This window comes from Dipodomys ordii, unplaced genomic scaffold, assembly GCF_000151885.1.
Source record: "Dipodomys ordii isolate 6190 unplaced genomic scaffold, Dord_2.0 Scaffold16, whole genome shotgun sequence".
Classification (NCBI taxonomy): domain Eukaryota; kingdom Metazoa; phylum Chordata; class Mammalia; order Rodentia; family Heteromyidae; genus Dipodomys; species Dipodomys ordii.
Window position 1 is genome coordinate 17,015,854 of NW_012267232.1, and position 26,362 is coordinate 17,042,215.

At 36.7% G+C, this 26,362-nt stretch overlaps 1 protein-coding gene across 1 annotated transcript in view; it reads left to right on the forward strand.

Annotated features, from left to right (window-relative positions):
* The window catches only part of Slc25a21 (solute carrier family 25 (mitochondrial oxoadipate carrier), member 21), a 517,201-nt gene that overhangs the window by 303,276 nt on the left and 187,563 nt on the right, over nucleotides 1-26,362 (forward strand). Inside the window, exon 2 of the mRNA XM_013012257.1 lies at nucleotides 7,886-7,934. Coding sequence (XP_012867711.1) covers nucleotides 7,886-7,934 — 49 coding nt within the window. The remainder of the gene's footprint in view (nucleotides 1-7,885; nucleotides 7,935-26,362) is intronic.

Consider the following 26,362-nt stretch of genomic DNA (forward strand, 5'->3'; position numbering starts at 1 on the left):
CTTTGGTCGCATCCCCGCCAACATCTGTTGTTAGATTTCTTGATTATGGACATTCTAACTGGTGTAAGGTGGAATATCAATGTTGTTTTAATTTGCACTTCTCTTATAGCCAGAGATGTTGAGCAATTCTTCATGTGTCTCTTAGCCATTTGCATTTCTTCTTCAGAGAGTTCTCTCTTAAGGTCTTTACCCCACTTTTTAATGGAGTAGTTGTTTCTTTGGGGGTTTGGGGGGAATTTAATTTCTCAAGCTGTTGGTATATTTTAGATATGAACCCTTGTCCTTACATGGGTGGTGAATATCTTCTCCCAGTCTGTGTGGTTTTGCTATATTTTGCTAGCTATGTCCTTTGCTGTGCAGATGCTGCACAGCAAAGGTTTAATGCAATACCATTTATCCAGCATTTCTTTGATTTGTTGTGTTTCTGGATTTTTATTAAGATAGTTTAAACCTGTTCTGAGGAGCCCTAGTGTTTCTCCTATTCTTGTAATATTTTCGAGGTATCTGATTTTACCTCGAGGTCTGTGATCCATTTGAAATTGATCAATATTCTTAACAGGGGAATCTTAGTAACCCTAGTGTTTAGTGCACAGGATGATATATAATGAAGCATATTAACATGAACTACAGTTTATGGAAACAAAAGGCTCTCCTTAGACCCTGTATATAGTTGGTTCTTTTTTCTCTATTGTTATTTTTTTTCTTTTTTCATTTCTCTAAGTTTTTTGTACCTCATGTTTTGCACAATAGATAATGCAATATGTGGAAGGGAAAGGGAATCAGAAAAAGCAGAACAACAGATGAACCACAGCAACATTGATGCTCACTTGACACTATGTTGGATATGAACATTACAACTTGGGGCAAGGGATAGGGAGAGAATAAGTGGGATATAAAGAAGGATGACTGTGCGTTACTTATATAACTCTCTAACTCATCACCTTTTTAATGAAAAAAAAAAGAATGTTGTGGGGAAGAAGGAAGGAGAGATTAGAAGAGAGGGATTAGAAAGCATTTATATCTTTGATGATATCTCTGAGCCTCTGAGTTATGTTTCTCATGATTGTATAGGCCATTTAGTGGACAAAGGTGTTAAAGCAGCTAAACTCTTATTGATTCCTTCCCTTATAGAAAAGACACATCTAGCAGAGAAAGAATTCTGGAGAAGTGGTCTGTTTTTCTTGTAAATATGTTGATGATGCAGCCTCTTTGAAAATAAACTATTTTTGCCTGGAAAAAAATAAGAACTTGTGTAGATGTGGGTCTGAATCATTCCACAATTATAAAATTAAAGCTAATGTCTAAAGTATTACAGCAGTGTAATTAATGAAGAGTTTAAGGAATCTTGGCAATCCATTAATGAAAAGCAATGATAGCAAATACTTTAAAATCCAAAAGTCACTCTATCAAGATGTCTATGATTTCATTTTAACTACAATGGTAATTAGAAAGCATGGTGATTCCATCTTGCTCTTTTTTTTTTTAAATAGTAATCAGTGTCAGTGCCTTATAGGAAAGAAAGTCCTGGAGTTCAACGTGGTAGCTCATGACTGTATTCCCAGCTTCTCAGGAAGTAGGTAACAACAGCCTGAGCAAAAATTTAGTAAGACCCCATCTCAGCTAAACAAGCATGACATGGTAGTGTGGCCCTGTAATTTTAGCTAATGAGACACATGGGTAAAAGGATCACAGTAGAAGACTGGTCCCAGGCAAAAATTTGAGACTCAAAGGAGGGAGTAGGGACTAGAGGTGTGACTCAAATGGTATGAACAAGCATAAAGCCCTGAGTTCAAATCCCAGTGCAACCAGAAAAGAAAAAGTAGAAAAAACTAAGTACTGGCTACTTGTGACCCACATATCTGAATTCTTCACTTAGATGCTGTTCATCATCATTTTCTGCACTCAGTAGTTTTGCAGCAACCTTTCTTATTCCCTCTTCTCAGGTGTTCACGCCTTAAGCAGAAAGCAAGGGAGCTATTTTCTGAGATAGAGGAGACTTGGTGTGATTCTGAATCTCTAAATGATCAAGAAAATAGACACATAGCCAGTGACGTGGCCAATCATAGGCATGATGTGAAACTTGGAGGGTTGGTTAGTTGGTTGATGAGTTGGTTTCCTTGAATATCTAGTTGCAAAGAGTTGTTTTTGTTTTAAATTTTTTGATGTAAGGCCATAATTTTTATTAAATTATGGGGAACAGAATCTAAACTAAAGATTAACATTATGGCACCTTTGAGAATTTGTGCAAACTATGTTTGTTATTGGAAATTTAGGGAAAAAACCCAGTGCCAACCCATAATAATTTAAAGCTATATAAACCTAGGCTAGGTAACAGGATTTATGGTCAGATTGAGACAGAAGTCTGCTAGTCAATGTTTCATAATCAACTTTCTGTAAACTAGAAAAATCCTTGGTTGTGGTTCAGGGTGTTCACATTTCTAATCCAGCTATAAAAGAGGTAGGGATTGGGAGGATTATGATTCAAGGCCAATTTGGGCTTTGAAAACTAGTGGCATCCCAATATAAATAAACAAGTCAGGTGTGGTGGTTTACATGTGTAATTCAAGCTATGTGTGTGGTATAGGTAGGAGGACCAAAGTCTGAAGGCATGAGCAAAACCTTGAGACTCTTTCTGAAAGATAAACAGAAATAAAAATGGGGGATGTGGCTTAAGGGGTAAAGCTCTTACTTAGCAAGTAGTAGTTCCTGAGTGCATACTCCAACATTACCAAAATTACAAAACAAGGTACCTTAGCTGTTACTAGGAGATTTGATTTCCCTTTATAAGTCTCACAATGCTTGTAATTCAGTTGGGCTACCACATTTTCTGGGCAGGCTATCAAGTTGGATGTTGTAATGATTTGCTTGACTAGTAGAGTAGATGAAAAAAATGTTTTTTTGGTTGCTGTTCTATTTTTGAAGTTGAAATTTGCATCATGAAACTATTCCTTTGTTATTCTCTTTTAAAATTAGGACTATTCTTTTACATCTTTAAAGAGTTAAGGATATCAACAAGGTCAGTTAAATAAATGGTTAAAAGAGCATGAACACACAAAAAAGAGAAAACTAGAAGAGAGTTCTTGGAATTAACCTTAAAATACCAAAACATAGCTATCGTTGATTTTCTTAATATTACATAAGTAAGGTAATGAGTACATTTCTTCTTAAACATTGTACCCTCTCCCTCATTTTCTCCTGTTTATCTCTCCCTACAACCTTATACAACTATACAACTTGGAGGTGGGATTCCAAGTTGTATAGTTCATTTCCAACACAGTGTCAAGTGAGTACCATTCTTGCATTAGTCCATCCTTTATCCTGCTGTTTCTGTAAGTCCCTTTCCCTTCCACGGACAAAGGGTACAGAAAACTAAAACAGAGAAGGAAAAAAATGAAATAACTACCTACAGGACACAACAAGAACCTCTTGTTTCCAAATCTGTATGTTTTTATTGAATAGTTGTGCAAAAGAGTTTCAATTTCAGAAGACAGGTTATATGAGATTATATGAGTACACACATTTTTATCAATATCACCCCTTCTACCTTTCTCCCCCAGCTTTCCTCATTTTATCCATGCTGTTAAATTATGTAATTCCATTTTCACATAATGTACATTGACTATAATGACTGCACCTACTATCTTTTCTCTCTCCATTCATGAAGCCTCAATTGGCTTCCACAGTGTCTTTATTATAATATTCTGGATAAATACTTAAGAGTGCTATCACTGAATCATTAGGTGATTTTTTTAGTAGATTTTTCACCTGTTAAGATAGATTTGATTGGATCTTGACCTGTTAGGGTAGCTGAATAACTCAATACTCTGCCCTGTTTTATAAGTCATAGGGATATTTTCTGCCTCATAGAATATTTCTTATGAAAGTTATCTTTGGAAGTAGTTCATTCTTCATAGAGTATAGCTATGACCTCAGAACCTATCAGTAGTGATTTTGACAAAATATCCATATATCTCAAAATGATCTGCACATTGAATACAATCTCTATCAAAACTTCAATGTTTGCTTATTATGTTACTGTGATAAGTTACCAGTTGTCTCAAGTGAAAATAGTAAATGGAACTTCCTTATATTCTGTATAATTTAAGGAAATGTATTATTTTCATGTTTTTCTAATTATTTTCATACTGTGGTTTGGTTAAGTTTTGATTCTGCTTTTTTGTCCACAAAATGAATAGAAGGTTCAAATAGAACAGTACATTTAAAAATTAAGTCTAGTACAACTCTTTAATGCAAGATTTGGGGGAGGGGATAATTTTTTGAATTATATTTAAATAGTTGTACAAAGATGTTTCAATTCAGTATATCCATATGTGAATACCATGAATTTTGGTCATTGTCACTTCTTTCATTATGCTTCCTCCTCCATCTGTTCGAATCCACCAGCTTGTAGGTTTGAACCTGAGCAATGGTAGCAACACCCATCCTCAAACATAAATATGATAACATAAGACAAAAATAAAAATAACAAAATGGACTTGATTTCTGGATTCCATACTTTATACTGAACAAACAGATAAATGACAGAAATAACAATCCAGGAAGACATTTCATCTCTGAAGTGTCTACTAGTCTGGTTTTATGATCAAACACCAAATTTATATTTAAAATCAGACAGAAGAGAAAAGCATTGGTTCAAATCTGTAATTATTTTGGTTCTTATGCATTTTTTGCTCCCCCCCAAATACTGTGAAATTCTAGCTTTTCCCCCTGGGAAAAGTGGTTCTATGGTTGACAGTTAGCAATATAAATTTTATTTTATGCATGAACAGAGATCAAACCATTTGGTTTTGTATTCATCTGTGACTGGTGACTTTAATAAATGCCAGGTTGGTGAGAACAAAAATGTCTAGGTCTGATTCTTCTTCAGATCAATGTGTATTAAATTGATGGTTAGCACAGATTAATATTTAACTTATCTTTTTTCATGTAAGATTTTCATTTTTATTTTTTAAAAAGGTAAAATTGCCTAAATCTGTGTTCACTAACCCATTTAGTTTGTGACTTCATATGTAGGAATAGAATTGTCAAGAAATACACAGTACAGTTCAGTTTCTTAGAGTCAGTTCCAGGCTTATGGTAACGTGGTTCATATGATTCTATTTTTATGGTTACCTCTATAAACGATAATCATATTATCATAGTTCTTAGCTTTGCACTGGAGGACAGCATCAAATCCCATTCTGAGTGAGTCCAAATTTAACCTTGAAACTCTAATTAAAATCAGAACATTCATACCATGTTTAACATATATTCATTTTTGTATTGCATGTGCTTGCACCAAGGCTTGAACTCGGGGTCTCATTCTCTCATTCAGCTTGTTTTCTCATGGTTGATGCTCTACCTCTTTTTTTTAAACTGTGAAAATACTGTACAGAGGGGTTACAATTACATGGGCAAGATAATGAGTACATTTCTTATCAAGCATTGTAGCTAGCCTCCTCCTCTGTTTCCCCTTGCCATCCCCTCCTCTTTCCACCCCCCTACCCGACCCTATTCTCCCCCCCACCAAAGTTGTAAAATTCGTTTTTGACATAACTACCACTTGAACCATATATTCCAGCATTTTGCTGGTTTATTAGAGATGGAGTCTTGAAGACTATTCTTCCTGGGTTGGTTCTTCTAATTAACTTTTTGAGAGATGGACCAACCAGTGTTATTTGATTAGTCCTCTAAAGTCAAATAAGAGAAACACTGTACATATGATTCTAAGTAGCTCATTCAGAGGAACTTATTAAATTGATGCTTACTGTAATACTTGTAAGAATGCTGTTTTACAAGTTAAATTTCCAGAATAAATTTTATTTATTGGATTAGGATCTCATTCTTTTCTAATTAATGTAATAAAGCTGAAATTTGAACTATTACTATATAAATTTTGACATACTGACATGTGAATTTGATTTTAGAGTGATACCAAAACAAACAATATTAGACCTTAGACTTATTTTGGATTATTTAATTTTTTCTCTTATCAACAAGGATCTAGTGCACCATTAGGTAAATGACCATTGCCTCGAGCACTAGGATAATAATTCTGTTCAGCTAATTCCTTACTTTCATATAAATGTGAATTTTTTTATTAATTAATTAATTTATTTATTTTTTGTCAGTCGTGGGGCTTGAAATCTTGGCCTGGGCTCTATCTCTTAGCTCTTCAGCTCAAGGAAAGCACTCTACCGCTTGAACCATAGAGCTACTTCCCTTCCAGTTTTCTGAGTGGTTTATTTGAGATGAGAGTCTCATGGACTTTCTTGCCCAGGCTGGCTTTGAACCATGATCCTCAGATCTCAGCCTCCTGAGTAGCTAGGATCATAGGCGTGAGCCACCGACGCCGGGCTAAATGTGAATTCTAAAGCAAGGGGAATTGTGTGTGGACTTTACAGGACACAAAAGGGATACATGCCTATGATGTCCTGAGTCACTGGGCTTACTTCCTGAAGCTGAAACAATGGCTGATAAGTCTGAACACTGTCTTGTGATACTGTTACCAGTACTCCCATGCCTTTCTCTTCCTGTTTCTATGCAATGGAACTCTGACTGGGTCAGTGACTTGGGTTTCCTTTGGGAAAGACATGAGTAATAGATGACTATTATTCTTGATCAATATGTCTGACTGTAACCTATAACAGATACATGCAGGAAGGAACTGAGGTGAGCCTTTGGTTCAGTACATGTTCTTTGGGCTTTTTGGATGAGTCCAGTATGGAGAGTAAAAGTTAATGGGCAAGTTGAATTTAATTACAGCCAAACTCAAACTGAGTCAGCTTGAAAATGGAGGCAACTGTTTCTCCCATAAGACTACCCAGAAATTGGAGGTGTGGCTCTACGGACCAACAGTTGAACATTATCAAAATCAGTTTGCTTATTTTAAAATACATATGGTCATAAGAGCCTTCCCAGTAGTTGTACATATCAGTGATGATGTTCACTCATGTTCATCATTATGTACTGTTATGATTATTATTACTATAATATTATTAACAACTACAACAGCTAGAACATAAAAACTACTTAAATAAGTATAAAGATTCCTTGGCAGAGGTTTATAATTGAGTAGCTTTCTCTAGCAGAGGTTTATAATTGAGTAGCTTTCTCTCTACTCGGTGACACAACAAGTGATAGGGCTTTACAAATGATTTGAAAGAAACTATAAAAGCTCCATGCTGTGTTATTGTTACGATTCCAGGCTTTGTGGGAATTAAAACTACTTATTAGATGGGACATCTTAGACAAATTATTTAATTTTGTGTTCCTCAACTATCTCATCCATGAGAAAGGAGTAACACAGAGTTCTTGTGAAGATTGAATAAAATTGGACCAATGTGGAAGACATAAGTATTCAAATATCCTTTGTTAAACTATAATTGTATTGGATTCTTATAACTACCTTGTAGAAGAAGAATCATAATTATCTTCATTTCATGAATACTAGGACTAAAGTTTATGATTTTGCTATGATATGGGAAAAGTAAATCAAAAACCTTTTCCCCATAATTCCTTCTTTCTCTTCCTTTATATGTGTGTGTGTGTGTATATATATATGTGTGTGTGTGTGTGTGTGTGTATATATATATATATATATATATAAAATAGATTTGGATGTGATATTTCCTGCTTAGTAGTAGTCTGATTCCTTTTTCATTTTCTCACTACTCTATCCTACCTCCCTGCACTTGTAAGAAAGTACTCTCTTACATATATTACTCCCACTGAAATAAAATCAAACTGTGCTTCTATTTGCTATCATGACCAAATTTCTAAAGTCTTTACTTAAATCTTCATCTTTGAGAAATTGTTAGGGTCAAGGAAATGAAAGCCAGTGTTTACATATGTGTTTATTGGACTTTTCTTTATCATCTTTCAGGTCTTGTAGAAATTTGCCTGATGCACCCCCTCGATGTAGTGAAAACCAGGTAAGGTTCTGCATGAACAAGTTTTATTGACTTTGGCAGATATCCAAATTAAGATCTGTCAGATCTTATGCTAGAACATGTCCCAGGATGGTAGCTTCTCCCTACAATAGCATTTATACTTGCTTTTTAAAGAAAGTACTATTTGACAGATAAAATGTGAGCAGTGAAAAGCATTTCTGAGTAGAGGTCATCTGAAGGTATTCAATATTTTACTGCTTTCACATGACAACCATAAGGTATGATTTGTGGCTATACTAGCAAATGGGATAAATTTATCAAAATGATATAAAAACTAAACTTTATCCAGTGAGTTATGATAGAAGATTTTCATTTGGCACTGCATATTATACATTGCTTTTTAATAGCATTTTGGTGTCAAGTTTCAAATTTTTAAGTATGTTTCTTCAAGATGTTTAAAGAATTTATTCCTGTAACTCTTTGCCAATGTAAAGTGATGTATTTCCAGAAAAATGCATTTGCTTTTAAAGGGAGATACAAGTCAGGGCACTATATTATTAAATGTATGTACCAAGAACAAAAACAAAAGTAACAACTTGTGAGGTTTAATATGATCTAGAGAATGTTTTTAGAAGTTTGCCTATGATTTGATTACTGAACTCCTTATTTTTTTCAATTTAGAATTTCTTAGAATATAGTGAAATTTTTCGTTTATCTGCACTAAATAAAACAAAAAAGCACCATGCCTCAGCTGGAGTATAATAGACAGTGCTATGAAGCTATGGTAATTGAACAGATCATTACTGCTCCTGTTAGGAAACACTTGATGAGTCAGACTGTCCATATGGTGGATATTTTCTTTAGTCTGCTAAAGAATGTGACTACATTTTCCTCCTAATGACTACATACACAGATGAGTAGCAGAAGAAAACAAAGATGAAAAGTAAAAGGCATCCATTAAAGTATGTGGATTAATCATATAGAAGAAATATTTTGATGGAAATTAAATGTTGGCACCTGTATTTGATGTTGGTATAATTTGGGGAGTGAAAGGGAAAAAACAAATTGTTTAAATAGGGATACAGGTTGGCCCATTGCAACAATGAAATGTACAAAACGCTATGTTAGTTGTGGAGATAGGAGGGAAGGGATGATAGGGGAAAAACAAAGAAAGAGGCAACAATGCTAGATAAGAAATGCACTCATTACCTTGCTTATGTTATCGTAACCCTCTGCACAAGATTTTCACAATAAAAAACTTACTAACAAAAATAAAAGTTGGCAACTAAGATATGTTTACAACCACATGCTTCAGCTGTTACTAAACATATTGAGTTTGAAGCCAGTCCAGTATGACTAAGTGGGAATACATACTTGAGACTATCCTTAATTTGTTTGCAAAAAAAAACCTCTAAGCCAATAGGAAATGTAAGAGGAGATCATTTTTAAATAGGAATAAATTCATATCAAGGAACACTATTGTCTGTTAACAGAGAGAGAGAAACAAAAGTGTTTTTTGAAGAAAGTTTAGGAATAAATTTTTTGAATCAATTATATTTGTTCAGTAAAAGGAAAGATTTGGCACAAATAGAATCCAAGAAAAAAAAGTACTTGAATCCAAGAATTCAATGCAATTATTTTTTAATTTATTTTTTATTGTGAAAATACTGTACAGAGGGGTTACAATTACATGGGCAAGATAATGAGTACATTTCTTATCAAGTATTGTAGCCTCCTCCTTTGTTTCCCCTTCCCATCCCTTCCCAGCCCCAATCCTCCCTCACTCCCAAAGTTGTAAAGTTCGTTTTCGACATGACAACGTGTACTTCTCATTGTTGCAACGGGTCCACCTGTATTCTTATTTAAACGACTTGTTTTTCCCCTTCCCCTTCCCAAATTATACTGACATCAAATACAGTGAAAGCAGTGTGGGGGAGGGACATACAAAGCAACTAAGAAATAATCTTATAAATCAGCGCAATTATTTTTCTATACTCTAACACATGAAATATTGTGGAAAATGTGCTATATCCTTATTCATATTAATTCTTTATACCATCCTTAAAGTAATAATATACACATCCTTAAAAAAAAACCCTAAGGTTTGACCTGGTATTCCCATATTCTGCTTTGACAATGCCTACAACAACTTAGACTCTAATACCTTTAAAATACCATGTCATTACAAAGTGACCTGCTAAAACCAGGGTTTTTATTTATGTATTATCTCTTATAGTTCCTTTTATTTTCATCAAAACAGTAATAGATACATGGCATAAAATTTTTATGGGAACACAGTGGCTGTTATCTATAATCCTAGCTACTCTGGAAGCTGAGATCTGAAGATAGCAGTTCGAAGCCAGACTAAGTAGGAAAGGCCATGAGAATCTTCTCTCTAGTTAACTACCAGAAAGCTAGAACTGGAGCTGTGGCTTGAGTGGTAGAGAAATACCCTTAAGTAAAAAAGCTCAGGGTAGCATCTACACCTTGAGTTTAGGTCCCAAGCCTGGCACAAAAATAAATAAATGAATTATTCACTAAACAGTTTCAATCAAGATAGCCCAGCTTATGCATCAACAAGCCTCAAAACTCAGTGAATCACAGGATTTTCCTCATCTCCCACTTCATGTCAAATATGAGTACAGGTTAATTCATTCAGAGTGCTACTGAACAGCAGAAATTTATTTCTCAAAATTACAGAAGCAATATATCCAAGATCTAGGCATCTGAAAATGTGTTGTCTTGTGATGATCTGTTTCCTGGTTTACTTACTCACCCTGTACTCATGTAGCTGAGGGGGGCCACATAGAATCTTAATATGTATCTCTCTTATCAGGCACTAATGAGGTTTCCATTCTCAGAACCTTGTCAATTCCTCAAAATTCCATCTCTTAACACCATCCCTTTGGAGATTAGGATTTCTACATCTAGATTTTAATGAATACAACCATGAAAGACTGCTTACTGAAGTCATGAAGGTTGATGACAGAAGATCCACTTTTATCCCTGATTTCACCATTCTTAGGGCAAGAAGTACAAAGCTGGACGGTCTCTTACTGACAAGTACAGCTCTGATCAAAAGTGTCATTTTTCTGCTGGAAATGAGGCTTAGTAGTAGAGTGCTCACCTAGCATGCAAGAAGTCCCAAGTTCGATTCCTCACATAAACAGAAAAATCCACAAGTGGAGCCATGGCTCAAGTGGTAGAGTGCTATCCTTGAGCAAAAGAAGCTCAGAGAAGCACCTTGGCCCAGAGTTCAAGCCCCAGGATAGCCCCTTCCCCCAAAAGTGTTATTTTTCTCCTTGGTCTGTGGTTCAGAATGACCACAGGTCAACCAGAAAAGAGACCTGTGATCTTCCTCATTGGCCAGAAGGAAGGGACCTGGGTATTTATGTTCTACAAGCATGTCCATCTTAGAGTTGATAAGCATAAGCATCATCCATCTCACCCATCAGCTCCATTCCAGATGTAAAGACTTTTGACTTATGTCCATTATTTCTTTGTAGACCGCACATGCATTATTTCTAAATATTATCCTGATACTGGTTGCATAGGGTGACTAGTGCTCCACACTCTAATTTATATCCTTCTTGGAACCTCAAACCTAATTTAGAATTAAAGTCCCTGAAGATGTAATTAGTTAAGGAAACAGTTATTTAAAAAAAAAACCAAAGTACAGCCTAAACAGTTATTTTAAAAAATAAGGTACAGCCTACATGTATTCTTACAAGAAGAAAACAGACTCCAAAAAACAAATATAGATAGAGGAAAGATAGCCACATTATACTGAAAACAGAAATTGGAATTATTCATCTGCAATGCAATATACACCAAGGATTTCTAAAAACCACCAAAAGCTAGGAGCGAAGAATGGAACAGATCAAAATACTAATAATGACACATTTTCTTAATTTGATGATTTTAAATATTATTCATGATTTTATAATTGGGGCTTATACCTACTTCCCTTCTCTTCATCTGTCCCATTATTGTCAATTAATCAACTGCTTTATTATTTTAACTGTGAAAACATTGTTCACTGATGAATCAACTTGTTCTCAATGGTTGGTTTTCCTTGAGTTAATTTTTGTCTTGTATTTACATTCTTTATTCTTCTGTGAGATGAATGCTAATTTCTATTTCTTCGCAAATACTTCTATAGCTTTTTTTCTGTAGAAAATCAGAACTGATATTTCACTACTCTTTTCCACATTGTCACACCATGGCCAACATGTTGAAGGTAAACTTCTTAGGATGATCATGTCAATTTTAGTGGATCTTCTGTCTCAGTAAGACAATCTTTTGCTCAGGGTTCTATGTTGTATCACTATGTTTCCAGCTTGGGACCAGAAGTCCTGCTATCTGCCATGACTGGGAACTGCACAGGTTCAGTCTGCAGACAGTAAGCCTGAAGTGTTCAATAGAAAGTTGGCCAAGAACATACTGATCCTAGAAGAAATCCTCTTCTTTTCAGTCACCTTCCAAAATACCTAGTGTTTCCAAGACCCAATACTTCCCTAGCTCTTTACTCATGTCTTCATCCTCAGGTATTTCACAGTATAGCTTCCTTTATCCATTTTCTTCACTCATGTTCATCTTACAAAAAGGTGCTGACATTGCACATCTATGTTTAGTTCCTCCCTGGTCCTTTTTGTACTTGTTTATAACTATTATTCTTTGGCCAGCTGTATTAGCCAGGGCCCAACAAGAGAATACACCCACTCAGAGTATATGAAACAATGGGAGTTTAATGTAAGGGATTATGTGCACAGATGAGAGAACTGCTGAGAAGTCAGTGAAGCAACCCAGAAAATAACAATAGCATTACTACTCCAGATTGGCCTGACAAAAGGAGGAGGTAGAATTGCCATCCTGTTCTCTGCTGGAAGTTGAAATTTGTTGATTCTGTCCTATGTGGATGGCATCCCAGAGGAGACTCAATCACTGCTGGACTTTCTGCCTGCAGCAAAGAGAAATGGGAAGAAATCCTCTTCCAGTGTCTCTCTTCTGTCCACCTTCTGTTTCCACACACCAGTGCTTCTACTGGCTGAACCCACGGAAGCCTAAGAGAACCAGTCTTACAGAGGTCAGCCCCTCTATGTTAGGAGCAGAGCAGGACAAGAGAAGAATGAGAAATGGATCTGAAGACAGAATCAGAACCAATACACAGTCATGTCAGTAGACTTTAATGAAAGGGCTGAAACAAACATTCACTTCCAAAAAGCATTTTGAACAGAAATCCCTATCATGTTTTAAGTGATTCAGAATTATAATTGATAATTAAAGGATGTTTCATATAGTTGATAATTAATGGAGAGATTTCAGGAATTTTGAAGCTATAGAGAAAACAAATTATTCTGTTTAATGTCGGCAGAGGGGCAAACCTAATATGGGTATATGCTACTTATGAATAGTCAATAATATTTCTTGCATATTCTTTCCTTCCCTCTCTCCATATTTCCTTTTCTGATAAATTTTTCATTTTTGGTATTTTCTCCCACTCAACATCAGATGCCCCAGCAGTCTACAGCCAGATGGTCCTTGGTATATGTGTATAGCGGTGAATAGTTTGGCTGTAGAGTAAGACTTCTTGGATGCAAGTTCTAACTCCTTGGCCCATTATTTGTCTGACCTCTTCTTTTTCTTTTTCTTTTTGTGTATATTGTGGAGCTTGAACTCTGGGCATGGGCACTGTCCCTGAGCTCTTCCACTCAAGGCAATCATTGTACCAATTGAGCAACAATGCCACTTCCGGTTTTCTGGTGGTTAATTTGAGATAAGAGTCTCATCGACTTTCCTTGCCCAGGCTGGCTTTGAACTGCAATCCTTAGATGTCAGCCTCCTGACTAGCTAGGATTACAGGTGTGAGCCACAAGCACCCGGCTTTGTGTGACCTCTTTAAGTCCCTTAACTTGCTTGAGCTCAGTTTTTTATCCCTAAATTGAGTAAGAGTGGAATAGACACTATTGTGAGAGAAAGATCATGCACACACAAATACACATGCACACAATCACACACACATAAAAGTATGATGTTTCCTGCTGAGTCCACAAATAAGAGTTTTTGAGGTAGCTAGGGTAACACTAGTGAGTATACCAAGTGTGAAGGAGAGAGCAATACAGAATTGAGCAGTTTCAAGTTTCTAAGTTGGAAAACTTGTTATATAGGCACTGCATTTAAATCCTTCCTCAGAAGTGTTCTTTTGATTCAGAGGACAGGACAGGATTGGTGTATATGTCATTGTTGGTGTCATTCACATACCATTTTAAGGTTAGTAGAGGTATCTCCTATGGCTAGCAGAGTGCCTGGCTTAAATGCGTTACCTAGTACATGGTAGTGAACAAACAAGTATTTGTTACTAAGCAGAATGATAAACCTCTTAATCCTATGACCAAACTGGAATATCTAGAAAGTGAGGACTATGGAGGCATATTGTCTTTACTGAACAATGCATGATCTCATGACATAGGTAAGAAATAGATTATATGCATATATGGAAATATTAATGAAATCCCTTAAAAGACTATCATTTACCTGGAGAGGGAGAGAGGATAGAAATTGAAGATTTCATAAAAGAGGTAGGAAGCAAGAATCTGTTGAAATACATGTTCATTAAAGCATTGTTTATCATAGCTAAGATATGGAATCAACCCAGATGAATGTGGTAAGTATACACAATAGAATTCTACGCTTCCATCAGAAGGAATGACATCACCATATTTCTAAGGAAATGGATGGACATGGAAAAAATTATATTAAGCAAAGTAAGCCAAACCCAAAGAAACATGGGTTGCATGGTTTCCCTCATTTGTACTTAGAATGTGTCTATAAATCAACAAGTAAAACCAATGGATAGTAAAAGACAAAAAATTATACTTGGACATGATTAATTAAACAGGACTGTAAGCATTTACACAGAGATGATCATAAGCATTCAATAGCTATGTGCATATGATCATATAAAATGATGCTAATCGAAATGAACTCCAAGAAATGGAAACTGCTTGCAATTCTTTTTTACTTCTTCTGTTTTTATCTCTTTTGTCACTGTTTTTGATTTCTGTACCCTTGGTCTTGTATATAAGTTTACCTGATTTGGGGAAGGGGAAGCATGGAAACAATGTTGGGACAAAGTGGTACTCACTAGACACTATGCTGGAAATGAACTATACAGCTTATGGGGCAGGGAATTTGGGAGGGAAAAATTGGGAAAAAAATGAGTGAGGAGTGACATGAACTCATTACTTATGTAACTGTAACCCCTCTGTTCATCTGCTTTACGATAAAAATTAAAAGGAATCTGTTCAAATACAAAAAACGAGGTCATCACTTGATTGAATGGTGAGAAAGAATGTTTCCAGCTTGTTGTAGACTCTCTGAGACCAGAATGAGGTGAGAAGTATTTTCTTGAGCATGCCTAGCTAAGAAGTAAAAAGAACAAACTATAAGAGGGATAATGATGCTGATGGAGCACACACAGCTAACCCCAACTTTACCTGGAACATCACTGACTCATAGAAACAAAATGCAAGCCACCTTCATAATTTTGTTTTCTAAGAGCCACCTTTCAAGAAACAAAAAAAGGATAAGATAAATATTAAAAATACATCTTATGTAACTTCAGATGTCTAAAACATTGTTGTAATAACATGTTAATCAACTTAAAATTATTAATGAGATATTTCCCATTCACTTTCTTCCACAATAAGTGTTTGAAATCTGGTGCCCATCTAATGGTTAAATCACCTCACAATATTGACTAGTCAGCCACATTTCAAATGTTCCATTGCCACATGGTTAGTGGCTCCTGCATTCCACAGCCCAGGCAAGAGGAAGGACAGATGTCCAGTGGCTCACTTGGAGGGAATTGAAAGTTACAAATAAGCAGGGTCCAAAATGGGGTTGGGATTTTACAATACATGCCTTTGTAGGTTTGAACCTATGTGGATAAAATACCTTTCAAAAGCCACAGGGATTTATAGGAGTCATAATCTGAGGAGGCTGTAACTTAAATCTGTTTCATGTTTTTATTCCCAAGAAGAGAAATGCCTCAGGAGATTGTGCCTCAAGAAGAATTACTAAGGTGTTCATTCTGTTTCACCCTAAGTCATTCTTGGTCTTGTCTGTTTTTTTTTTTTCAGTTTTCAATTGGGCATAAATCAGGTGCAAACTAAATAAGTTACCAATAATATGAGTTTTAAGCTTTTAAAAGCATTGGATGTCATGATACCACTTGAGGGCATATGTCTGAAGGAATATAAATTGGGATACAATAGAGATATTTGCATAGTATGTTCATTGTATTGTTATGTTTCCTCATTTTAGGTAAGATATGGGATCAACAAAGGGTCTCATCAAAAGATGAATGGATAAAAATTTGTGCATATACATAGTACATTTATTCTCCATAAAAATGAAATTATATCCTTTGCAGGAAATGGATGGAAGGTGAGATTGTCATGTTAAGTGAAATAGCCACATTTAGAAGACAAATACTGCATGATTTCTTATATCTAGACTCTAGACCTAAAACAGTATATGTACATATACTTGTACTATATCTATACTTATACATATTAATTATAACATGACAGGATGAGGGAGGAGTAGAAGGAAAGAATTTGATAGAAGATTGAACAATAGTAAAGTATATTATGTCTATGTATGATGATGGTATAATAAAACCCACTAGAAAGTGAGGGGGAGAGCAACAGTAACTGATAATCGGATTGAAATACAGCATATGCATACGTGAAAACTACAGTGAAATTCTTTGTAATATCAGTGTACACTAATTTTTAAAAGCAACTGGTTGTCAAAGAACTGCAATGTTCTAATAGGTGCTGGGCCAGGTGAGAAGGAAAGAGGCAATTTCATATCTCTTTGTGGATAGATGATTATGGACCATGGACAGGCTAGTACATACCTTGGCTTTAGTCCTTCCTTTCATCAGGAGTTAATTTGCATATTCAACTTCTCATATTTCTCTCAAAATTGTAAAGACTCACATAGGTTGAAATCTTGGCATCCAGTGTTGTTATAATTGTGCTTTATGGTGTTTTTATTTAGGCAGTTGAGATTGATTTACACACTCCTTAGGTAGCTCACAAATCCCAAAGCTACTGAATCAGAAATTTTGATATTTCTGTTCAACACCCTTTAGGTGATTCTTATGTAATGGCTCCAGGCTTGATCAATGAATACCCTATAGGCACTTATGTAAAAAGTCATGTAGAGAATTGCTTTCAAAAGAAAGTAATTCTGTTCATTGTTTCATTATCCTGTGATTCTTGTTTCATTTTTATAAACTCCTTGGTTAACAAGGAATGAAACTGAAAGACCAAAAAACATTTCTTGCAGAACTCATTTTGTGCCTTGTGAGACTGATACAGGAATCTATGACCTAGAGCCAGAAACAACACATTGTGTCCTGCTGAGTGGGGTCACAAGGGCGAAAACGAGCACCAGGGGATGGGAGAGGAGCTAGCACTGGTTACTCTAGAGGGAAGGCAAATGGGTAAAAATGATTTAGAGACAGAAGCCCATCTGAAACTTTATTAAAAAGAGAAATCTGAGGATGGACTATGGTGAGAAGCTGCTTTGTGGGGAGTCCAGCAGAGAGTGAGGAGCCAAGACCTGGGAAGTATCCACATCCCCCTTTACCAAGGAGGAGGGGCAAACAGCAGTGAACTTTAAAATGGAAGCTTAATTTAGAGGCTGGAAAAGGGGGCCTGGAGCAGCTTTTGGAGCCAACAGAACAGTAGGGTGGAAACAAGAATACTTTTCTCCAATAAATTTCTTTTTTCTTTCTTTGTTTCTCTCTTTCTTAATCTCTTAATATATTCCTTAATTTCTTTCTTCCCTTTCTTTTTCCTCTGTCTTTTTAAATCCTTTTAAAATGAGGAAAGAACCAGCAGAACAGATTTTAAAACATAACAGCGTCCAGAAGGTTATTTCCATGTGTTAATAATTTTGCCAGTATTATAAAACATTAAGATCACATTTACCGTTAGACCATGGTTACTGTTGATATCTACTACCAATAGAAATTTAGGGTGAGCCCATTGTCATGCTTCTAACCATCAATAGAATATGTCTAAAGTGAAGCAAGCAGAGAGTAGACCCATGTTTGTATAAATTATGCTTTTACTAGGTCTTTGTCATATAAGGAAAAAAATCTTTGCTTTAAAAAACAATTTCAGTTCTCTATACCCAAAATAACAAGATTATGATGCAGTAAATCAACTATAATTCACTTATTAATCTGGAAATGTTTCTAAATTAATTACTTGTAAATGAAATTGTGTTTAAAATCACTCCCCAGGGGAACATGTTGTATTTGTGTCCCATTGTATAATTTTTGTAACATGTTTATTACTCTCTGTATAATTTGTGTTCTGTCTAAATCTTAAAGTACGAATGGTCTATTTATAATACGGTAGCTATTATGCCTGAACTAATTAAATGGCCCCATAACCAGTGCAGCTAATAACAAAAGCTGTGTTCAGCTAATAACAAAAGCTGTGTTCTGTTTTGATATTGCATCTGTTTTCTGCTCAACTGTAAAGTCTTCTCCGTCTTAAGATGATCCTGGGCAGAGAACAAGAAGAAAGGGAGACAATACAATCTTCATGCCTGTCAGTAGGGTTCTGCACACATCCTTTTTTTAAGCTGAAAGGTAAATAATTCCTAAATGGCTTTCTTATCTTTGCCATGGGAAAGTGAGCTACTTCTAAAAAGAGCACCAGCCATTTCCTTTGCTCCTCCCTCCAGTCTCCATCCAGAGTGTTGCCCCAACTGCTCTTAAATTTTCACAATTAATCTACTTATTCAATGCCTTTCATGTAATGAGGTTTTTTGCTTAAGTCATGACTTAAATTCCAATTTGGAGTTATTATCATTTAGTACAAATTAGTATCACAAAAAAAAGAACTGAATAGGCATTACCTGAATTAAGAACAATAGGTTGCCAGGTGCTGGTGGCTCACACCTAAAATCCTAACTACTCAGGAGGCTGTGTATCTAAAGGATCTCTTCTTGAAGCCAACCCAGGCAGAAAAGGGCGCAAGATTCCATCTCCAAAATAACCTCTAAACAAAAAGCTGGATGATGGGGTGGGAAGGTGGATCAATGGTAGAGCGCCTGCCTTGAATGCATGAGGCCCTGGGTTCGATCCTTCAGCACCACATAAGCAGGAAAAAAAAGCTGGAAGTGGCACTGTGGCTCAAGTGGTAGAGTGCTAACCTTGGGCTGAGGAGCTCAGGGATAGCACCCAGACCCAGAGGTCAGGCCCACGACCGGACCTCCCCCCTCCTCAAAAAAAAAAAAAAGCTGGATGGAGATCTAGCTCAAGTTGTAGAGTACCAGCTAAGCAAGCACAGTTTCTAAGTTCAAACCTCAGTACCAGAAAAAAAATGGGTTATGTTTTCAAATATAACCCATATATTGTTATGCAGTATATTGTTATAGCTGATCAGCTACATGAAAAGTCAGTGTTCTTGGTGGGGGATACTTTAGAACTTTTATCTTGTGTAGTCTCAGTTTCTATTCAAGGACTATCTGAGATAAGCTGTAACTTTAAAGAAGGAAAACAAAATTTAAACAAATTGCTTGTTCCTTGGCTATATGGCTACAAAGAGCAAGTGCCCTTCTCAGAAGAATTAGGAATATCTCTTAAAGCCATGGGAGGAGGAAGACAGGAGAAGGAGAAGGAAAATGATCAAAGTAAGTTATACTCAGGTATAAAAATAGAGTAATGGAACTGGTTAAAAATTATCTTTAAAATGGAGCAGGAGCAATAGGAAAGAGCGATGAAAGTGGTGAATTTTAGCTAAGAATATATTAGGCATGCATGGAATTATTATAGAGAAACTCTGTATAATTGATATATGCTTTAAAAAAAAGTCATGGGCTATGAAGAAAACTCTTGGGATGTGTACTTAGACTTCCTGTGGTGTAAGAAATCCTTGAGGAAAAGTTCAGCTGTTGGCTAAATGTGACCCTTAAAATCTGCTTCTAAGGTATTCATTCAGTGGGAATTAAGCCTAATGAGGTCTAGAATTAGGATTCTAGCACAACTGAAAAAATGTAGTTATGATTTTCTAAAATTGTTTTCTATGATATATAATTAGTAAGTATCCATGTAGAATATAAGGACATTCTACCAGATTGCTTTCCTTTTTGTGAAGCAAGAATAAAAATTATAAATTGCTTTCAACAAACACAAATTTGAGGCTAAAAGTAGAATATTTGTAACTGTGAACCATGACCAACAATTGATAAAAGTGTTTAACATTCTTGGAAAATCAATTAATCCTTAAAATACCCCTGCTGAAATGGCTAAATAGCCTTTTTGTATGTTCTCTGTATCCAGGGCACACTGAGATTTAGTTTTGACATAATGAAGAACTTTGCAAGATGACAAAGCTGGATACAACTTGTATACTCTAGGCCAAGTTCCTGTAGGATAAAAATTTTCCCATTTGAGGCTTATTGAATATATCCTCTATGGAAAGTTTTATATCTAATAGTCACACTGTTCCCTATTATATGGGGGTAGGGGGGCACCTTCTAAAATTAAATTGAATACCATCGAAGTTTGGTAATCAAAATTTATTTGGGATATGCATTTCTCTTTTTATGAAAGAATATAACCTATTTTGTAAAATTCTCATTATTAGATCTAACTCAATACTGCTAAATATTTTAGAAGTTAAGTGATCTCTCATTTTGTGTCCTTTTACATGATGAAAAATTTAAAAGTCCTCATCGATTTTTTAAAAAGTACTATCCTGAAGTTTGAATTAATTAGAATGCCGAGCCATTTTTGTTCAGGATGGACAAGTTGGAAGACATGTTCCCTAGTGTCAGGCTGTCAGGGTCCAGGGGGAGTGAAATTTACATGCATCAACTCAGAGAGGTCAAAATGAATCCATTCCGGGTTGACCTAGGACTCTTGCTGTGTGAGTCAAGTGAACTACTCTGGGACTTGATTCCTCACCTGGAAATTGAGAGTTCCCTAAAATGACCTTGGAGGATTCTTCCAGTCAGATGTGCTGTTTCCCAAGCTATGCTTTCATTGTTTAAACATAAAGTGACTTTAGCACATATCCAGCAGTGGGATTTCTCTATCCGTTACACTCTAGTTCTCTCCTGTCTCAGGACCTTAGCATCACGCTCTCCTGGAATGACTGGCTCCTTCTTAGATTTCATCCCTCAGCCAGCTGTCATCTCCTCAGAGAGATTTCTCCGGCTGCTTCTTCTCAGGTGGCTTTTGTCTGTCTGTCGTTCTCCTTACCTTATTTATCATTTTTGTAGTCTTGCCATCTCATCAAGTTTCTGCGTTTGTGCACAGAGTAACATTTTTGTGCACTTCCACTAGAGTTTGGGCATTCTAAGGGCAAAGGGCCTTTTTCTTCACTTACATATGTGTATGGGGTCAGCAAGAGTATTGGACTCAATAAGTACTTAGTACATGCTCCATAAGTACTGAATGAATGAGCACATGACTATCGTTGAAAAATAGCTAGAACATATAGTATATTGTGAAATGATATATTTAAAAATTGAAACACAAAAATAATTCTAGTTTTTCTCTAATCATAGGTCAGGCCTCATGTTTGGTAAAATTACAGATTATGTGTGTATTTTTTGGCTATTTTCTTTTGGCTATTTCTGGGAATTTGATTTACTACTAAAAGAGGCACTCACTTTAGACAAAATAGAAAAAAGAGAGAAGGAGTGGGGGAGGAAGGAAATGAAGGAAGGGAGGGAAGGAGGGAGGAAGGGAGAAAGAGAGAAGAAAAGAGAAAAGAAATGACCCTGAAATTTGTCCTCAGGTTGAAGAATTGGGAAAGAGCCATTGTTTTATATTTTGATTTCCCAGAATGTGAGGAAAGTGTCCCAATCCGGATGCTTGCCAAGTTCTGAGAGAACATGTGAAGAGCGTTTCTTGGGTAGCACAGGGAGATAGTCCAGGGCTTGTATGCGGGTGTTCCAGGTTTCAAACTGTAGCAGGGGAATGGGCGAAAGGATGGAAGCATTCCCAAATCAAACATAACTCTCAGGAAATGAGCCAGAACACCTGTGAGAGGTCGTGGGTCAGAAAATACAAACTCAGGGTTCAGAATTTTTATCTCATCACACAAAAGAAAATGGTCATAGATGGCAGACCGAAGAAAATCTGGAATCCTAGAGAGGAGTTAGGAATTAAAGATTCTGTCATTCTAAAACTCCTTTCTCCCATGACTCTCTGCTGTTTCAAAACTATTTTCAGAATTGACTTGGAAACTTTCTGGTGGTCTCTTGTTGCTGAAGCATCAGGGTGAGAATTATTTATCTCTTTCTCTTAATTCCCAGAGGTTCACTTTTACAAACCTCTGAGCTGGATTCTTTGGCCAGTACTTATAAGGCTGTTAGGATGGGGGTGGGGAGGTATAGCACCCAGAACTGTAGAGACACTGCAGCCCTGAATCAATGAGAAATTCACTTCTAGGAAGAGAAAAGAGGTTTTGCAAACGTTGCTTCATAGGACCTCCTAGGGTACTGGAGGGTGTTTTTCCATCTCTTTTCCCAGCCCTCAGCTCTCTGAGTTCAGCTTGATTTTTGCCAGGTGTCAAATTATAACCCTCCCTGTCAACCACAAATGACTAATGATTAGCCTAATGACTATACAACAAAGTTTGAAACTCACATTGACATTTTAACTTGCTGGCTATGTTGTGTTTTCATAAATTGTGAAAAAAATCCCTCCCCCCCAAAGCCAATAAAAACAAAATGTTAGATTTTTATTTGCAATGTTCGCTTGCAGTTACTGACCCTGGAGTTACTGAAGGAGAAACAAAATGGAGCTGTGGCTGACCCATCTTCAGGCTTGTTCTGGCCAGCCTGGCAAATGATGCTAGTGGCCCTCTCCTGGGGAGAGTTAAGTGATGTCAGCACCGCTGGGCAGAGCAATATTTGACCCTTAAACTACTTTACATATAAGCAGCTGTTTTCTTCTTTCCACCATTTCCAGGGAAGCAGGAGGGCTAATGTCTCTGATAGTCCTTTTCAGCCACCTAAAGAAAACTGAAAACTTTAACTGAGTGATTTTACTGTCATTCATTGTTTCGTAGAAATTTTCAGAAAGCCTCTACATTGCTTCTCTTCTCTTCGCATTTTTGGAAAAGTAGCAGGGTCTCAGCAAGTTTCCTCCATATTTACGCCGCCTAGCTCTCAATATATGCCTAGCCCTCAATGTGCGCCTTGAGATCTCATAAAAACAAATCTGCCTTTCAGCTGGGCAGTCGGTAATGGGACTTGGAGCCTCTCTCTGCAAGGTCACCTGTTTAAATAGAGACTCCTGCCGTGCTGCCTGAAAGGTGTTTCCATCCCAGGGATGCTGGGCTTGCTCCCTGCCTGTCTTTTAAGGAAGCAGCTTCCAGCATTGGTCCGTCCTCCAACAAGTCTTCCTGTTGGCCAAGCTGTGTTGCTGTTGATGATGAGAAGTGCTGGAAACCCAAACTAGGCAGACCCAGACATGCGCTGTAGCATGGTTGAGACATTACAAAGAATTTCCTTTCAAATAAAAACAGAACTATATTCATCAAATGGTGATAAATATGAAAAGACTCCCCTGAAAATGTGAGAGAGATAAAAAATCACGTTGTAAAAAAGATGCCAATAGTTGTTCATAGGAGTTACATGTCCTTTTGCATCCACAGCAAGCGTCCTAGGGAAACGCAGCAGACAGACTTTCCAAATTACTTGGCCAGAGAGCGAGCCAAATACCCATGGCAATGGTGGCACTCCTGGGTTCTTTCCAAATGACTCCACATTTTCTGCATAGGATACACTTCCAATCTCCATAGCTGCCTCCTTCATGCCCTTGCACTCCTTAAGCACGCCCAATTTCTACATCCTACAAGTGCTAGCAGAATTCACCAATGAATCACTAACCACCTCTTTCCAAGATGGCTTCCTTAGCATATGCCAGTTTAAGGAGGGAACAGAGATAAATTAAGAACTTCTGGGTGTCTTTACTATTTCAGCCCCGACTACTGGACCTAAGCAGAGTTTACCACTACCATTCACTGGCCCCCAGACCCCTTACAAGCTCTGTCTGAGCAGCAAGAACTTAATAAGGCTGAGATCCAAATCAGGACTGGCCTTACTGCTTCAGAATCAAAGAATGAAGTTGAGGTAGAAACAATATACAGAAAGACAAACTCAAGAGAGAGCAAACAAAGCTGGCAGTTCCTGGTTAGGGTCATAAAGCTCTTACTTCCTTTACAGACCCGACAATAAACAGAGTCACCTACCAATCAGTAAACATTCCTTACCACACTAGTGAGGATTTGTGTTCAAAGACACCAGATTGGGTGCTGACTTGTTCAACCTGCCTTTCCCTTCCCCCACCTTAATGGTGATCCTAAAGAAGTCTCCTTTAAACAGTCAGGGTTTCTCAGTCTCTGCTCTACTGATGCTTTGGATTGGAAGATTCTTTGTGTTGGGGATCTGTTTGAGGCGTTATAGAGTATTTAACCAGTATACTTAGGCTCACTAGATGCCTTTTTCCCAACGTTACAACTCAAAATGTCTCGACTTTGCCAGAGACACACCACTCTATGTATTTAACCATTCTTCTTCTTCTTTTTTTAAACCTGTTGAGACCTACTGGGTTAAAGAGAGGAATTTATTGTCTCATGTAGAAGAGGAATAAATATTGATATGTCACAAATTCCAGAATAGTATATCATCAGGAGCTTACAGTGCTGTATCTGAGAAGTTGTTCCACAGATAAAGAGGCCTATAATCCTCAGAGCATATGTCAGATCACCTAGAGCACTGCTTAAAACCTAAATTGCTGATCGCCAACTCAGAAACACTCAGTCAACCTGGGTGAATTTCAATCATTTCCAGTTCTAAAAAGATCATGCTAATAGTGGTGGCCCTGAATACCACTGCACTGGACCTTTCTGCATTGGTATTTAACTCAGCAATGGTAACTTAGCTATAGATGAAGCAGCAATATTATTTTAATTTTTTCATTGTAAAAACACTGTACAGAGGAGTTACAGTTACACGAGTAAGGTAATGAGTACATTTCCTATTGAGCATTGTTACCTCCTCCTTTGTTTTTCCCCTACCATCCCTTCCCTCCCCACCGCCCCAACTCCTCCCTCCCCCCACAAGTTGTAAAGCTCATTTTCAACAAAGTGTCTTGTACATCTCATTGTTACAATTGGTCAACCTGTATACTTCTTTAAGTATTTTGTTATTTCCCTTCCCCTCCCCAAATTAGAAAAATGTATATACAAGATTCAGGGCACGGGAATCAAATGCAGTGAAAACAGGGGTTATACCATGGAGGGAGAACATACCAAAAAAAAACACAAAAATATCACATAGTACATTATAAATATGTTAAAAACAATAGCAAGAAAAAACCACGTGTGTCCCTATCTTGGGGTTCATTTCACTTAACATCATCTTATATGATCATAGCTTTTGACCTTTCTGCTTGTCCTAGACATATAATAGTTATTGCAGATAAGGGAAACCATAGGATCTATGTTTTTTTGGGCCTGACTTACTTAATACAATTTTAGGAATATTATTTTAAGCCTCTTTTCTCTTGCCTTTAATTTTTAATTTTTTTCTCTTGATTACTCACCATCCGGTATCATTTTCTCAGAGTATACCTATCAGTGCCTTTCCATTCAATTTATTCTCCTTGGGAATCTCCAAGGGGAGTAGGTATATTTGGCTGATTGCTTCTCAAGACATTTCTTGCTTTGGAATCAATCCATGCCTAAGAGACAGGCAGTTCTTACAGAGTATCCTGCTTCTAGGTGCTTGTTAAACATCTTTTGATTTCACAAAACAAGCTATAAGCAATAGCTTACCAAAGGACTGGTTTGCCCAGCAGGGAAGAGCATATTGTATCACTGATATTGTTTAGAATTACCAGGGCATGAGAATACAAAAAGGACAACAATGTTGATTATTTTGCAAAAAAATCTGTACAAATGTTGCACTCCCTTCTGCCTGCACCCTAGGCACACTACTTTCATATTGGCCTTTGCAAGTTCTAAAAGGCAGCAACACATATCCTGTGCCCCTAGAACAACATAGAAAACACCAAGTACTCCCTGATTTCCAGCATTCTGTATTTTTCTGTATTCTGTAATTCTTCCCACAAGCCCAAAGAAGAAGCATGATTATTATCTCCATTCTATAAGTGAGGAACCTGACACTTAAAGAGCTTAAGAAGTGAGAAAGACTCAGAATTCAAGCACTCTTTATATTTGCTGTTATTACTCTTTCTCAACTAGCTTTACTTTGGGGAAATTTTCCTCATCCTTCAAGTCCCAACTCAACTATAACTACATTTGTGAATCCTCTTCTATATCTTCTTGAATCATCCCTTCCTCTGACACTATGTAAAGCTCAATATGTACATGTGTCTATAATAAATATAATATTCA